At 55.3% G+C, this 17379-nt stretch overlaps 1 protein-coding gene across 1 annotated transcript in view; it reads right to left on the minus strand.

The window, feature by feature from the left end:
• Positions 1-12705, minus strand: part of NECTIN1 (nectin cell adhesion molecule 1) — a 72524-nt gene extending 59819 nt beyond the window's left edge. Inside the window, exon 1 of the mRNA XM_061146071.1 lies at positions 12265-12705. Coding sequence (XP_061002054.1) covers positions 12265-12343 — 79 coding nt within the window. The 5' untranslated portion in view covers positions 12344-12705. The remainder of the gene's footprint in view (positions 1-12264) is intronic.
• Between the last annotated feature and the right edge of the window lie 4674 nt (positions 12706-17379).

Here is a 17379-nt window from a genome sequence, read left to right on the forward strand (position 1 = left end):
TGTCACCTGCTGTGTTGGGAGGTTAGAGGGTGGGTGCTGTCCCATGCTGGACTAGGAGCTCCAGGAGGTATGATTGCACGCGAGGTCAAGTGGGTGGTCGACGGGCCCACCACCCCTCTCCCCTTGCACACCAGGGCAGTGGGAACCCCATAAGTGCTGGCACTGGGCTCTCAGGGCAGCTAGACTCCTGCACCTGGGGTAGCTTGGTCGAGAGCATATAACTCTTGCTTCTAACTACCATCTACGAAGAGCTTCCCTGGTGGCTCAGTGGTAAAAAACCTGACTGCCAATGCAGGAGAAGTGGGTTCGATCTTCGGGTTGAGAAGATCCCCTGGAGAAGGCAATGGCAACCTGCTCCAGTATTCTTGCCTAGGAGATCCCATGGACAGAGGAGCCTGGCGGGCGACAGTCCACCGGGTCATGAAGAGTCAGACATGACTTAGTGACTTAAACAACACCAACCCTTTGAGAAGGGAGCACAGGATGGCATGGGTCACCACATACCTCCCCAGGTGACCATGTGGGTGGTTTTCCAGGAGCCCAGGGGTCTGAGTACTTGATCCTTCCTGAGTTGATCACCCTAGAAAGGTCATGGAACCCTGCAAGGGATTCCCCTCCCCCTGCCAGCGTGCTGGGTCATGAACTGCTGGGAGGCTCCTGGGCCTGGCTTCCAGCCCTGGGGAAGGGCCCTCCCTCTAGACCCAGGGTCCTTGGGCAGGCGGCAGCTAATAATAGCTAAGTGGTGTAAAGACTCGCTCTGTACCAGGCACTGTGCTAATCATGTTACAGGCATTGTTTAGCTCTTCTAAACCTCCCAGTATTGCATCCCCGTTTTCCAGTGAAGAAAACTCAACTTTAGAGAAGACAAGACGCAGATATATACTTGGCCACACATGAGCAATAAAAGGCAGAGACCACTTGGCTCCAAAACAACCAGTGGGTTCAGTCAGTTTGCTGAAAAAAAATAGTCAAACCAGTTGTTTGTGATCCTATAGACAAAACAATTATCTAAGATTGACCTTCTGCATTCTCCAACTGGCGGCTGGGGGCAGTGCAAAACCCTGCCTCAACAGTCATCATCTTTGACTGCCCGCCCTTTCCCCCTTCTTCTCCTCACCCCCAGGATCCAGATTCTGCCCTTCTCCCAACAGGGAGCTGGGTGAGAGCCCCCCCACCTCCACGGGAGAGAAGATGGCTATCAGAGGCTGATCAGGAGCAGACACACACACACACACACACACACACACACAGCACGTGACCTCATGTGCGAACACACGCACACAAACACAAGCCATAAACCTCTCTCATACACACACAGAGGACATAAAAACACTTGTAAAGAAACACATAAACCAGCACAAATTATCATTACAGTGCAAACTGTGTACACAAGTGCCGAGGGGGTAGGAGTAATGGAGTGATGGAGACAGAAGAGGATAATGGAGCTCTTTCCTGTTAAGGGTGTTTTTACGCAGAGCTGGGGTCTATGTGTGTGTGTAGGGGGTGACCTACAGAGAAGCTCCCTGGTGGCACTGTCTGTGCCCTGTCCCGAGCTCCCAGGAGGGAAAGGGGAGCCACCAACACCCTTCCCGGTTATCCCACAAGCAGTGCTGAGAGGTGGGGGCTAAAGAGTGTTGCCTTCCCTCCTCCCACGACTAACACCCCGCCCCATGCCCCCCACCCCTGTCCCCTGCTTCAGATTCAACCTGGAGGCCCATTATCTGACTCCTGGGAGGTGAGGAGGGTTGGGAAGGGTGCTGAGGCCCAGGCAGGGGCGGGCACAGGGGAGCAGGGGCTGGGAGCTGTCATCCAAGTTCCCCAAAGGCTCATCCATCAACCGAGCAGAGATAATCAGAGTGTGCAGCCGGCCCAGGATGCTGATTACCCTGTGGGCACCGCAAACACAGGGAATAAATCTGGGAAGGGACTGGGGAGGAGGTGTCTCGGTAGCAGGGCCGACCACCCTGCCTGGGAAGCGAGAGGTGGCCCATCCATCATTCTGAGAGATGCAGCAATCTAGGCCAATGAGATCAGGTTGTTTGGGGGCGGGGAAGGTGGGCAATCATCATAAAATAATCTACAGTGCAGTGTGGCTGCTCCGCTCTGGTCTCATTTATACTCGAGGAGAATCCTGTCCCTGCCCCTGCTCCAATTTTTCACTCGGGAGCCACTGCAGAAGCTTCTGCCACTGACTCAAAGCCCTTGAAGGAGGCCTGGCCCAGAGGGGACACAAGAGGAGCATCCAAGTGGCTTGACTCAAAAGCACCCATGGGCATCGCAGGCCCTAGGGCAGGCAGGTGCGGGGCAGAGCTGGCCCCTCTGTGCTGACAAGGCAATCCTTAGGTCTGCATGGAGGTCATACAGGTCTTAAGGCCTCCTTGCCCCTATGGCTTCTAAGTGCTTCCCAGGGAGGATAGGGGGGCAGATCCCAGCCCCAGGAACCATCCCGCAGCTCTGGCCTGGGTCTGGGCCACAGAGGCCACTCTGTAATTCAAGCTAACGGAGCATGGATAATCTAGAACAGCGGAGAGTCTGGGAGGAATTTCTCTTTGGCGTCGAAACGTATCAGATGACTGTTTGCAGCCGAGTTACCTTCCTAATTAAGCAAGGGAGTTTGTGAGGCCTGAGCGCACGTGGTGACCTGCAGGGTCAGGGTGTGGGGCAGGGTGTGGCCCCAGGTGACCCTCGGGAGGACAATCCACAGGTGGGCCATCCGGACTCCCCTCTTGGTCCTCGGCTACAACACTGGGAAAGGGTGTTGATTTTTCTGCTCCCACGACCGTCCTTCCCCGGAAGTTCGCTACCCCAGCTGTGAGGTGGCCAATGCCTCTGTCCGCTGGTTCCCCATCCTGAACCTGCCTGGGGCATAGGAAGCACCAGGCCCTTTCATCCCGGGAGATCAAAGCATCTGGCACAGGCGAACACCCTAAATCCTCTCCCTGCCCCACTCCCCAGGTAGGGGCCCCTCCCTTGCCATCTTTTCAGATCTCTGGGTGAGGGCAAGAGAGAGTGGAACCTTCCAGAAGCTTAGGATAGATCCTGGCATAGGAGCAGTTTGCTGAGCCGTGGACCCACCTGGGATGTGGAACCAGCCTGGGAACACCTACTGGGGGCAATTCCAGGCAGATTCTCCAAGGGGCGCTATTATACCTGCCTCTGGTCTCACAGGGAAACATGGTGGGAGGCCCTCAGATGGCATCAGTGATGCGCAAAGGCTCAGGGGATGAAAGAGCAATAATGTCAAGACATCTCCCTCCAGCAGAGGCACATCAACACTCCCAAGACACAACAGAGATAGTGGCAGGATACACCAGGAGTGTAACAACTGTACTTCTAGTACTTACAAGGTATCCAAGAGATAAAGTAGTAACAACCGCTGAAAATTTCTGATGATAAGCATTAATAAGCCCCCAGTGCTCCAGGAAGGCCCCAGGTCATTCCTGCATCATCAAAGGGAGCAGGTGGGTAGGCTCTACGATGCTACACAGGGGTGATAGGCATTCTGGAGGCAAGGTCCTATGTTACCCCAGGCTTAGTAAGGATCATGGACACTGGGCCTGATTTCCTGGATCCGAATCCTGGCTCTGCCACTAAATAGCTTTGTGACCGGAGGCCAGTTATCTAACCTCTGCTCGGGCCTCATTTGTTCATATGTTAAAAATGAGAAGAATCCTCCACAAGAAGTAAGTATTGTTACGGAGATTGAATAAGTTATTACCGGTAAGATGTTCATAATAGTGTCTGAGTGTCTAAAAACTCCTGATAACAGTTTGCTGTTTTTATTATCATCACTGTCCAAACAAACAAAGATGGATCCACCTAGTAGGTACTATGCAATGATGTATCCACTTAACATTGGACTATGTAAAGATGTATCCGCCTACCGTGTCATCAGCCCACAGAGTGGCCAACCCTGTGCAATGCCCCGGGGAGTCCAAGCCCCCTCAGCAATGGACCCTGTCCTTTTGGAGCTCTGAGTCTTATGAAGATAAACCCCAGGCCCAAATAACTAATAGCAAGATGTAGAGTGGCTATTGCCATGGGTGGCATGGATGAGGTGCTGCAACAAGGGGGTGGATCTCTGAGTGAAAGAGGTCATTTCCAACTGGGGGCTTCCTGATAGAAATACTCTCAGCTTCAGTTTTTGGATATGGGAAATAGGGGAGGGTTGGTGGGAATGGCACATGCAAAGGCCCTGAGGTGGGAAAATGCACAGGGTGTGTGGCTGGCTGGGAGGGGTGGTTGGAGCTGAGCCAGGAGGGGAGCAGTCATCAAATGCTTCTGTGCTTGTGAGCATCCTTTTCAGGCGCGGATTAAGTATATTCACCCAAGAGGCAGTGCAGGCAATTTGGAGCTGGAGAGCCAGGAGTCAGGGACAGAGGTGAGCCAGGGGCTGCTGCAGCGGTCCCCCGAGTGAGGACACCACTGCCAGCTTCTCCTGCAGTGGGACCCTCATCAAGAGGCAGCAAGGCCAGCTTGGCTCTGAGGCACCTTGTCTGCTCGCTTTGTCCCAGCAGCTGACAGCATTTGCCCAAGAGAGACCAGGACTAAGGGAGGGGATACCTGGGGTGCTGCTCAGGGTCCATTGACCCCATGGGGGCAGCCGACCAACCCCACTTGGGGCTCAAATTCCAAACAAGCTGCAGGGTCTTACAGGGGAGCAAGCATCAGGGGCTGGTACAAGTCTCCAGCCCCCTTTTCTCCAGAGCAGGGCTGACTTGCCGACATCTGCCCAAACAGATCAGTGTTCCCATCTCCGCTGACTCATTTGGCGGGCGCTCCTGACCTGAAGTGTGGGCTGGCCTGCGTGACCCCTGCATGGAGCACTAAGAACCAGTTACTCCGGCCCGGACTCTCTTTCCTCTAGAAGACTGAGGCACTAAGACGGGGCAAGGTTTTCTTTGCCCTCATCTTGTTTTTCACGGCTACATCCACTGAGCCCTGGTGATGTTTTGGTGATGGGCTGGTCTGGAGGTGGGAAGAAAGATAAAGCAGAAGGGGAGGGGAGGGCAGAGAAGCTGGCTGTCAACAGGCACCAGAATCTGCTAAGAATGGAATAATCCTGTCTTTGGTGGGAAGAACCCCAAGATGCAACCAGTGCTCCATCACAGCCATTGTGGGCAAATTAATCTAACTCAGAGAGAGGAGTAGGGCCAGGAGGCTCCCCCCTCCCACCACCCCAAGGCCACCAGATGGTGAAACTGCATCTATAGGGGATGAAAAATGCTTCTGACACGGGGCCCCCAGGTCTCTATCCCCACCTTTTGGACAGAAAGGTGGGCTGCTATTCAGACGTGTCTCTTAAGAGTGTCCCCAGAGCTGTGGCTGTGAGTAGGCTTGCTGTCCCTGTCCCCAAAGGCCCTCCTCCATGGAATGACAGTGTTTGATTGAGCTTCTCAGAAGGTGGACTCCCCTGCCCAGCTCTGGAAGGAGCTGTGTCCTTATCTCCTGAAGGGAGGGGGCAGTGGTGGGGGGTGGTGGGTAGAACTGAGGGTCCAAGTGGGCAGGAGGGACCTCATGTTTCCAGCTTTGGGGAACATGCATTTCAAGAATGCATGGATGGAGGTGGGGAGGGAGGGCCCTACTCAAGCCCATAGATCAAACTCAACTCCCAATGGGACATTCCTGTGCCTGTGGCCACTGGCCTGTTTTGCTGCCTGGGCCACGCCTGCAGCTGTGTCCCAATGGGGCCACCAAGCCAGCGGAACTAATGTCCTCTAATGAGATCCGGGCCAGAGTGGCCGGGCGGGTTTTATTGTCTGTGGCTTGGTAATGAGACTCCTCATAAACTGGGAATGAAACTGGGATCTGCGTGGACCAGAGAGGGGTGGGGGTAGCCCAGGAGAGGTACTCAACTCTGCCTACCAAATCTCAGCCCCTCCCACTCTCCATTGCTCTGGTCAAGTCCACAAAGCTTTCTGAGCATTGCCAGCACATTGGCTGTGTGCCTGCCTGTGTCCTGGAGCTCTGTGCTCACACCTTGGGGCCATGCCCACATTTCGGGTCAGATCCTGGGAGTGATGCTTTAGCATTTGGAAGGACATGCTCCCCTTCACCCATTCTGTTATTGGGCATCTGTGCTTTGTGTCAACCTGAACTGTGGTCAGCTCTAGCAGGGCCACCCTCTAACCTATATCTCCATGTATACCTCACTTCACCAGGTGGGGGACATTATAAGCTGGTGGTTGCCAACAAAGCAAATGACTGCCCCACTGGACATATTCTATTGTGGTCTGGCTCAGCCTCTTCTGCGTCTGTCCATCCCAGTCCATCTTACCTTTCCTCATCTACTGGATTTGGAGCAGAAAGCCTGGCGTCTAATCTGGTTGCACTGGCATGAGATGGGCAGCAAGGTACTAGACCTACATCTCACTTTTCCCATCTGTAAGATGGGAGAACTACCGATACCCTTTATATGGGGTTATTGAGAGGATCAGCTGAAATTATGAGCTGAAAAGAGGATCACAAACATCTTTATTATTATTGGTGAAAGCATCAATCTGCAGCAGGAGAAACTGAAGGACTTTCTGCCAGTGAGAAGGGCATGACCCCGGGAGGGATCTCTACCTCTCTGGCTGTACCATCTTGCCTGAAGAGCTGGTGCATAGACTGCTGGGAGAAGGGCCTGTGGCCTGCCCCCGTGCCAAATGTAGAAGTTTGCAGGGGCTGAGTCCTGGGTTCTCCACGCCAGCCTCAGGCTGCCACCCCAGCCAGTGTTCCAGATGAGCTGCAGTGCCCAGCTGGGTTGCAGCCAAGGAGCGAGGTGGGTGCTGGGGAGAGCCCTTGGCAACAGGTTGCAGAACAAAGGCCACACAGCACCTGCTGCTCGGGCAGCACACGACCACCAAGCCTGGGCTCAGGCAGGTGCCTGCAGCCAACCAGGCCACCTGAGTCCCCACGGCCGCTGCAGCCCTTGCTGTCATTTCCAGGTGGGGAAGTGAGGTCAGCAGTGGGCAGGCAACTGAGTGGCTCTTTCTCAAGAGAGTGTGCAGTTGGCAGTGTCCAGCTGGCAGATACAGAGGGAGCCAGGACCACTCAGAGGAAAGGCATAGAACACAGGAGTAGCTGCCACTATTGCACATTTATCAAGAGCTGGGCAATGCACTGAGCACTTTTCATATTGCCCTAATCTTCACAAACCTTTGAAAGTATAGTAGCAGAAACCCATTTTACAGATGGGAAAACTGAGGCCTACAAAGCCAAAGCAATTTAACCAGGCCCACCCAGTTAGCAATTGGTAGAGCTGGGATTCAAATACAGTCCAGCTGGCCTTGCTTTGCTGTCTCACTCTGCTGGGCAGTCAAAATAGGGTGATCTCCAGGTTGAGGGGAGAGGGACTGAGCTCTCTGCTGCTCCCTCTGGACTGGGCCCTGGCACCATAGCTGCTTTGCCCCTAGAAGACGGTGAAAGGCACAGATCTCATGAGCCTCTGAGAATACATACCTACTGCCCCTCCCCCACCTCAGGATAACCCTTGGGATTACCCCTTGCCCTGAACAGCCTACATACAGTCTGTGATCAGGAAGGCTTTCTTTGTGTCCTTAGGTTTCTCCTGTGGCATTGAGTTAATCTCTCCTTGTCAGGGTTCAGATATTAGGTCCGATGTGTTTTCTCCCATCTTTCCCCTCTATTTCCCAGTTCCAAACAGCACAGGAGAATCCAGAGCTTAAAGGGTTAACTGGGCTAAGGAGTGTTATCTCCAGCTCAGGGCTTTCCCTGTGCAAGGTGATCCCTGCTCAGATCTTAAGTTACCTCTAGCCCCAGCCAGCACATCTGCTGCTGGCTCTACAGACGAGGTCTCTATGGAGAGGGGCGGACACCACGGGGCAGAAACGCTTGCCAGCCTGACTTGGGCATCAGGACCTGGGCTCCCAGGACTGCCCTCTTCCCCACTGCTTGCCCTTCACTCCCACTTGCCTTTCCAACAAGGGGGCTACTGTCTTCTGCTCTGTGAACTGGGGCGCTCCAGGCACATGTGTGCTGCTGAACTGGGCACACATATGGTTCGACAGGGTTTTTCACAGCCTATGACTCAGAGCTCCTTTTAAATGTCCAGAGTACATCACCTTTCCCCAGATGACCCTTTTCCTCAAGTATTCATGCAGGAAGCAGAGATGCCAAAGTAGTAGCTGAAAACCTATTTCCTGTGGCCCCTCCCGGCTGCTCAGGAATCCTGAGAAGCAGAGGAAAATCTCTCCAGGTGAGCATCTCCCTGTGAGGATGCAGAGGCCCAGCCTGAGGTCACGGACAGAGCAGAAAAAGAAAGAGGTGTCCAGGCTTCCTACCCCCAAAGGATGTGGCAGCTCAGTCTTAGAAGGAGCTGGCTAAGGGCAAATCCTAGGTCTCCTCCAAAGTTACCCTCACTGACACTCTGATATAAACACAGGCTTCTCACAAAATCCCAGTCGGAAAGCCATAAGAAATCAATTGCATGTGATTATGCATTTGATGTATACTTATGCCTCTGTCCCACAGTGACCCACAATCCCAGTACACATACTTCCTTGTCCTACTCCCGGTGGGTCTGTATGTGCACAGTGAATTGTAGATGGCCAGCACAAGCACACAGTCTTGCACACATGTGTGTGCACCCACTCTACACTGATGGTGAGGCTGTAAGCAAATTATCAGAAATGTTATAGCCTAAGTCCCATAGCTGGCTATTACCCCTTCCAGCCTGGCCTACAGGCTGACATTCAACGTTAGGAAAAAAAAAAAAAAAATCAGCAAAACAGGTAAATATATATAAACACCCTTTCTGCCCCCACAGCAGGTAGGAGACATTCGATTTACCAGGTTAACCAGGAAAGATACAATCAGGAAAATTGAAGGTAAATTTATACCTCTCTTGGGTATTTTCTGTTTGTGCTGAACAATGAACATTAGTCAGCTGCTAAACAATGGCAGTTATCAAGGCACAGCAACTGGGGCTGCCCCCTGGTCCCCCACCCTCCCTAGCCTGGCCCACTTGCTCAGTCGTCAGCACTAGGGTTCTGGCCCGAGACCATCCTGGCAGTGTACAACTGGGTCCTGGATCAGGCCAATGAGGTGGATTCATTGTGCAAAATTGAGCAACCGAGAAGGGAATGGACATCATAGCCTCAGCCAGCATCAGGCGACCAGGGGTGGCCTGTCCCATAAACACAGAGAGTCAGGCTCAGAGACACCTTCTAGACCACTCAGCCCCAGGTGCTGGGCCCAGGCACTGCAATATCTCCTCCTCCCTTCCAGCCTTGACTATTTGGCCTTGAATCTGATTCGGAGACACTCCTCTGACATGGGCACTGGGATTCTTGCTTATATTCGCTTGCAAACCTCAGGCCAGTGGAATTGGTTTTGCCATAATGTCTTGCCCAGCAAGCCTGGACACACCACTGTCTGTGAGTGATGGGGAGACAGGAAGATAACTCAACAGTCCTGACTCCCTGGGTTTCAAAGGAAACCATCATGACGGCGAGCTCTGCATAGGCTGCAGAGAAGAGGGTGCTGCTGTGGCCCGACAGGTCCTCCGAGGGTGTGCATGACACCTGGGGTGTGTGTTCTCTTCCCAGACAAAAGGTTTGGGGAAGCCAATTAGGGAGGGTGTGGTGTAGGTGGGACACCAGCTCAGCGCACCTGCTTCTAAGGCAGTTTCTCTGCTTCCTCTCCTGGGCTTCCCCTGTTCCTCTGGGATGCAGCCCCCGGGTCCCACTGGCTCTCTCCTCTGAGTGATCAGGCAGAAACCCCAGACTCATCTCAGAGGCTGATGGGGCTTCACCACCCTGCCTGGTCAAATCTGTGTTGTTGAAAACACACTTCTGTGTTTACACACTAAGCCAGATGTGGAGTGTTTTGAAGTCAGGAGGCCACCACACTCACCCAGGGTGGGGGGGTCCCCTCTCCCACCTCATCAGGCTCCTCTCCTCATCCCTCTATACTCCCTGCCACAGGGAACCCAGAAAAGAGCATCAGGCTGGCAGGTCCCCAGGGAGAAGGAGCTTGCCTGAGAATGACAGTAGATGGGGTTTGGAAGGCGACTTGCCCCAGCCTCTGTCCAAGTGTCATGTGGGCACCACCACATCCACCTGTCTTTTCACAGAGGCACCAGGGCTGTGGGCACCAGGTAGAAGAGCTTGGCTGGTCAGGGAACTCCGGCTGCCCCTCTGATGCTACCCAGCCATGACAATTAGTATCAATCAAGGAGTGCTTATTAAGTGCCCATCTGAGCTGTGATTCCTTATCTGCACCCCACTCCCTCAATCTGGAGTTTTGGTTGGGGGAGGGCAGGTGTCTACACTTGAACCAGGTGAGAGCATCACCTCCCTGCCCCCACTCCCTGAGTGGGATGGAGCAGCACAGGCCTCCAGCCCCTCCAAAGATGGAATTAACTACCAGGGATAGCACCACAAAGCTGGGAGAGAGAGTAACAAAAGGAGGGGGGTGAGTTCACTCCCCCTCCCCAAATCTTCCCGCTCTTTGTCTGACCCAGGATTAGATTAACCCCTAGTACGCTGGACTAGTCAGGCCCCAGGAAAGCTGGTCTTTTGCTGGGTTCTGAGTGTGGGCAATATGGAATTGAAGGGTTCCAGAACCCCGGTGGTCAGACAAATGCTAGAACTGGAGCTTCCAGCATCTCCCGTTGGCTTCCCAGGCGGTCCAGTGTAAGGTGAAGACCTTTCATTCTTACCGGAACCACCCTTGTTGCGAGGGACTCAATCATGCACCTTTGAAATGGGCAGTGACCCCTGTGTGCCCTGGAATTTACCCCCACCGACCTAGCCGGGCAGCACCCCCACACCCCCACCGGAGGCTGCAGGGCTGGGGGCACCCTGGTGCGCCTTTCACAAACCACTTTGGAGCCATGGGCCACTCCAAGACATTTGCAGAGCCCTGGCCGGGAGCAGGCGGCAGACGGGGTATAGAAGTGAATGAGGCCAGGCTCCCAGGAGCGCACCCCAGCCCCACGTCTAGGCAACAAACTGTCGTTTGTGTCTGCGCATCGAACATATCTCCACATCTCCTTCGCTAGCAGCGAGCGGAGCCCAGACCCAACATTCTTGCCCCACGCAGAGCTGGTCTCTGCACTTTCACCCCTTCTTTTACCACCTAAGGCCAGGGCCACGTGCTTCAACCGAGTCCCCACCGTACCCCGCCTTCCCAAACCCCCCACCTAGCTAGGGCGGGAGGTCGTCTCAGGTTTCTTCCAAGAAGGCTGGAGGAACTCCCCCAGTCTCTGCCCCACCTGCGCCGGTGTCCCCAGCCACCGTGGGAGCCGGGCAGCTTCCCCAGGGACACAAAGGGTTAAATTCAGCCGCGGGGACTCGCTCGGATTTGCCTCCTAAACGCATTTTCCAGTTCATTCCCCAGCACAATACGCCCGGACCGGTCCCAGCCTCCGCCCCTACCCCATCCGTCAGAGGGGCCACTGGGGGCCACCCCGGGGGTCGGGCGTCGGGTTAACCCCTCGGCCGCCAGCATCTCGAGGAAGGACATGCGGGGCATCCTCGGGAAAGTGGGTCACGCAGCCACTTGGCTGGCACGAAGCCCGCGGCGCCTCCTGCGGGAGAGCCCCCCAAACTGGGACCGGAGTTCCAAGGCAAAGCCTAGCTCCGCGCTAGGCAGGGAGGTTGCGATAGCGCGCCGCCGGGCCTCACCCTCCCGGAAAGAGAACCGCAGGTGAGCGAGAAGCCGCCTCTGCCGCAGGAGCCTGCTCCCCGCGCGGGTGGTAGGGCGACGTAGTGCGGGAGGGGGCCCGAGCGCCCGAAACCTCTTGGCAAAGGGGCTGGAGGAAAAAAACCGAAGCCCCTCTTCCATCCGCCAAGCCCACAGCCCACCAGTTCCGAGACTGACGCCCTCCCCCTGGGGCTGTTGTCTCCTACCCTGAGACTGTGATTACGGTGATTATTTTGCGTTTATGTAACATGCAGTGTTTCCAAACTGCTTCCCGAGCTGAGAGCTGGTTATTAAATAAATAGAACGCTATTATATATTATTATTTTTTTGTGTGAAAAACTGAGCGGAGAAAGTGCTTTCTTGCAACACAGAAACGTGCATCCGACTGCTTTCCTGCAGGGCAGGCTGCTGGGCTCCTCAGCCTCTCTCCCCGCCGAACCACCCGCACCCCCGTTACCTAAGCCGTGACCCAACTTTTCTGGCTCCTTTCACTCCCTACAACCCAGACGTGCCCGCCATCCAGCTCCCAGCCCCGGGGAGGCATTGGATGGGGGGCGGGGGGGGGGTTGGGATTGGGGGTGGGGGGGAAGGCAGGGGGCGGAACGCGCTCACCTGGGAGGAAGAAGGCGGTCAAGCCGAGAGCGAGTCCCCACCAGCGTCCAGCGGCGCCCGCAAGCCCCATCCGAGCCATCGGGGGCCGGGGGTCCAGCGAGAGGAGCCGCGAGGAGAGCGCTCCTCGCGCTCCAGAAAGCAGCCCGGAAGACGAAGGCGATCCCTGCCGGCCGGCGGGCGCTCCGAGGATCCAGGTCAGCTTCAGCCGTCGGCCGGGGCGGGGTGGGCTGGGTGGGATCCGCGCGGCCGCAATCCGGGCCCCGGGCCGCCGCCGACTCAGAGGCTCGGCAGATGCCCGCCGCAAGTTGCACGAGTCATGCCCCTTCTCCTCCTCCGCTCTCCTCCCGGTGCCGGTCCCCGCCCTCTTCTTCTTCCACGCAGAGCCGGGCAGGGGAGAGGGACCCACCCCCGGCGCGCCCGGCTGCCCGGCGCGGGCTCCCGGCCCCCGGCGCGCTCACACCCTCCCGCTCGGCTCCAACTTGCAGGCGTCCATGGCCGGCCGTCCTCCGAGGGCGGCGGGACGATCGAGGGCGGCGGGCGGGCGGCGCGGTGGGCTCGGGGCCCAGGCGGCGGGGCGCGCGACTCGGCAAGCCGGGGCGATCGGGCGGCGCGGCTCCGCGCCAGGCGAGCGATCCGGGGGCGCCGCGTCCCCTGCCGCGCGGCGGCCGCTCGCTCTGCCGGGTCCCGGCGATCCGCAACAACGTGGAGCTGCCCGGGCGCCGAGTAGAGCCGCGCTCGCTCCTCTCCCTCTCTTTCTCTCACTCGCCGAGCTCCAGCCTCTCAGCCGCTCTCCCCGTGATGTCAGCCCGAGGGGGAGGGGTTAGCGTTAACCCCCTCCTGGATGCCCACGCGCGGCCCGCGCCCGGCCCCGGCCTCCGCCCCGCCCCGCCCCGTACACCCTCCCGCCCCGGGCAGAGGCGTGATCCCCGGCGAGGGCCGTGGGGGTCGCGCTCAGGCCCACTGGCTCGGGAGATGCCCCTCGGTCGCCTTTCCGCCGGGGAGAGGGCCGGAGGGCTAGCCGCCCTCCTCCGTCGCTGACAAAGGGAGGCAGTGACCCCTAGCGGCCGGCGTCGGGGGAGAAGCCGCTCGGTGGGGGTGGAGTTAAGACGGGGTGGATGGGCGGAGTGGGGTGGGGGGAGGCTGTGGAGGAGCGGGCGTGCAGTATGGAGAATCCGGGATCCCGCAGTGTCCGAGCCGAATAGGGCTTCTCCAGGCCCTCTCCTCCAGCTCTAGCCTCGTTTTACAGATGAGGAAACAAAGACCCGGGGCGGTGGGGGGGGGGGGGGGGGGGGGGGGACACGATTTCCCCAGGGGCACGAACAGAAAAGTGGCAGGCCTCGGACTCGAACTCAGTAGCCAGAGCTCTCAAGCCTCTGCATCATGTGAACACTCAACGAGGAGGCAGCTATACGAGGACCTTCCGGGAATCGGTGGTGGGCATTCGCGGGTGAGATGGGGCCCCTGAGGATTCTGATCTTTTCTAACCCGCTCTCCCTTCAGGAGTTCCTTTTTCAAACACTGAGGCCCTCTCCCCTCCCTAAATATAGCAAGAAGTAGAACTGTGCCCCCTTGGGGGGAACCTCTGTTTTGAACGATTTGCGGGGTACCCGAGAAAGGGACCAGTCCGTGTCCACGCGAAGCAGGGACTCTCCGCCAGATCCCGTTGGCCACCCACCACATCCGGGTGCGGTTGGCTTCCAGCCAAGGCAGCTGAGCCCTCCGGTCCTTGGCAGCCCCAGGTCTGCCCTCTGCTCCTTCCCTCTGGACCCCATCCTCACCCCCGGAGGAGACAGTGTCCCACTATGGAGAAGCAGTTTCTCCCCAGATGCCTGACCAGACAATGCACCCTTTGCCCATTGCTGCCCTTTGCCCAGCAGGCAGAAGCAGAGGGGACGTGGCCCAATCCTGATAAAATGTAAATTCTAGTTCCTGGGAATAGGAGGAGCAGGAGGATGGGCAATAAGGGCACCGCTTTCCCGCTATTTGGAATCTGGCCCTGGAGTGTCTCTGGGTTTCTTGCTGAGGTCCGTAGACTAAAGCACTCCTATGAGCATTCACACTCCTCAACACATCTTTTACACTGAATGAATGTAATTGGGCTTTCTTGTACCAAACATCACATTAGGCTTGGGGGTACAGAGACTTGGTCATTGCCCTAAGAGCACTCAATCTAGTTAGGGGACAGAGGGGGAAGACAGGCAGAAACAGATGTTATAAACAAGCTTTTAATGTGTGTGGTGTGTCCCAGAGATGTGCACACATGATTTAATGGGTCTCAGAGAAAGTGCCCTATTCAGCCTGGGGTGGGGATCAGGGAAGGCTTCTCTGTGGAAGGGACACAGGGACTGAGTGAGTCATCTCTCAGACAGAGCCATGTGCTGGAGGAGAGTGGCATTAAGCTGTAGCCTGAGACCAAGACTTGGGGAAAGGAGAGATCTGCAGTGAGCCCTCAGTAGCCACCAGGAGGGTTTTAGCTGAGGAATGTCATATCAACTTGGCTTGTTGTAGTCCAGTCTGGCCCTAAGTACTTTGAGGAACAGGGCTGGATTGAGTTTGTTGCAATGGTTTCAGGCTCTGCCTCGGAATACTTGATTCACTCACCATTGGACTGTCAGCTCCTCCAGGACAGGACCACGTTATAGGAGCTGGACTCCATAGGTTAAAGGGGCAATTCCAGATGGACCAATGCCCACTAATTTCCTGCTTGTATTCTTCCGTCTCTCCATTCTTGGGTGAGGTTCTTTTTTATTTCCTGCGCTTAAATGGGCTTCCAGAGAGTGTGTGTGTGGGGGTTGGCATGGCTGCCTAGGGATGGGTCGGGTGAAGAAGATGGAGGTGGATTAAACCAGCCCCTGAAACATTCAAAGCGCCAACATGAAATAGTCAAAGCACCAACAGCAGTGTGTGTGTGTGTGTGTGTGTGTGTGTGTGTGGTAGGTTGCAGTAGATAGAAAATGGAGTGAGGAAGGGGTGAAGGGAAATAAGATAGAACTTGTTTACTCAGATAGATGATTCACTGAACAGATATCTTTTTGAGCACCTACTATACTGTGAAGTGAGGATACCAAAGTGAGCAAGAGCCAAGATCCTACCCAAATAACTATATTATAGGATGGAGGTTGCATGCTGCCAAAGAGAACCAAAGGAAAAAAATGTCGGCATCCAGAGGAGAGTCTGAATGCTTCTCATTGTAGAGAGCAGGGAAGGCTTCCTGGAAGAGGTGGCCCTGATGGGTGGATCAGATTTGGACCCGGGGAGATGGAGGAGAGAATTTTGGTGGAGGAAACAGCTTGTACAAGCACATGGAGGTGGGAGAGGTCAGGGCCTGTTTGGGAGCAGCAGGTGGTCCAGTTTGCTTTGTATTTTGAAGATAAAAAGAGAAAGCAACAGGTAGGTTGTCCCTACACACAAGACTGTGAAAGGTCTGGAGTGTATCCCTCAATGGTGGGAAGAAACACAGGACCAAGTTTCTGGTCCTTACTGTTAAACTGGAAGGAAGCCCAGGAGCCATTCTTGCTTCTTCCGTTTTCCCCAACCATGAGTGCCGGCATGTGTGTGTGCTAAGTCACTTTACTCTGTGTCCAGCTCTTTGCGAGCCCGTGGACTGTAGTCCACCAGGCTCCTCAGTCCATGGGATTCTCCAGGCAAGAATACTGGAGTGGGTTGCCATGCCCTTCTCCAGGGGATCTTCCCAACCCAGGGATCGAACCCGTGTCTCTTACATCTCTTACACTGGCAGGCAGGTTCTTTACCACTAGCGCCATGTAGGAAGCCCCTCTTCAACTACCATATTCCAATTCAAAAGCAGAAGCTGAGTGTGCCTCCAATATATGTCTTAAGTCTGGTGACGTGGCTCCATTTCTCCTGTTATCACCCTAGTCGTCATGCTCATGGTTTCTCCCTGCTCCTTGCAGTATCCTCGGCGGTACAGCCGGTGCACCGTGAGGGATGGGGTACAAGGTAATGGTCAAGCAGATGGGGCTCTGCAGCTAGGCTGCCTGGATTTGAATCCCTAAACTCCCAGCTCTGCCACTCAGTGGCTGTGTGTCCTTGGGCCACTGACTTAACCTGTCTGTTCTCAGCTTCCTCATGTGTAAAATGAAGGGAAATAAAGTACTTACCTCATGGAGTTGGGAGGATTAAATGAGTTAAACACATTAAGTGCTGGGAACAATGCCTAGTGAACAGGAAGGACTGTTTCATTGTTAGTCATCATTAGTACTATAACCTCTCTCCCTACATCCAGTTTTGCTGCTCTCTGCCATGGTGCCAGAGGGATATATGTATTTTTAAGGCTTTTTTAAAAGATAGTTTTGGATTTACAGAAAAGTTGCAAAAATGGTACGGAGCTCTCATATGTCCTTCATCCAGCCTCCTCTAATATAAACATTTTACATAACCATGGTACATTTGTCAAAACTAAGGAAGAAGCTTTGGTATAATACTACTAATTCAACTACAGATGTCTTGTTCCTCCACTGATGTCTGTCTTACGTTCCAGGATCCAATCAGCAACACCACGTTGCATTTAGCATCGGATTGTCCTCTAATACAGATTATTGGGTCCCAATGCCTGAGAACACTTCCTTGGCCAGTCGGCCTCTGAGATTAGTGTCAAGTCCCCAGGAGGCTGGAGGGGCTGCACTCTCACCCACTGTTATTCTGCTCCAGGGTGCTGAGTCAGAGCTGCTGGGCTTGCCTGAGATTCTGGCCACCTAACTGGCTTCCCCAGCCTTCACCTGCGCTGTTCCCTCTGCTCCAAGGCTCTTCCACTTCTTCTGACCATCTGCTTATATGTCCTTTAGGGCTCAGCTTACATGTGCCTCATCCCCAGGTTGGTCCTCTCTGCCCTTCAGACCAGGCGGGTCCCTTCCTAAAAGCTCCCTCACTTTCCTTTGCATGCTTGTGCCCACTTCAGTAGTTCGTAATACGCGGTTCACACCCCTCTGGGCTGTCAGCCCCTCTAGGGCAGGACTACTTGGGTCTTGTCCCCGCTTAATTGTTAGCACCTAGAATGTACCTGGCACTCAGGAGGCACCGAGTGGAAATGTGTTGATTGACTAACATACTGTGCCACTTTCTACCAATCACTTCTCCTCTCTGGGCCTCTTTTGT

Source organism: Dama dama, chromosome 1, assembly GCF_033118175.1.
Source record: "Dama dama isolate Ldn47 chromosome 1, ASM3311817v1, whole genome shotgun sequence".
NCBI lineage: Eukaryota > Metazoa > Chordata > Mammalia > Artiodactyla > Cervidae > Dama > Dama dama.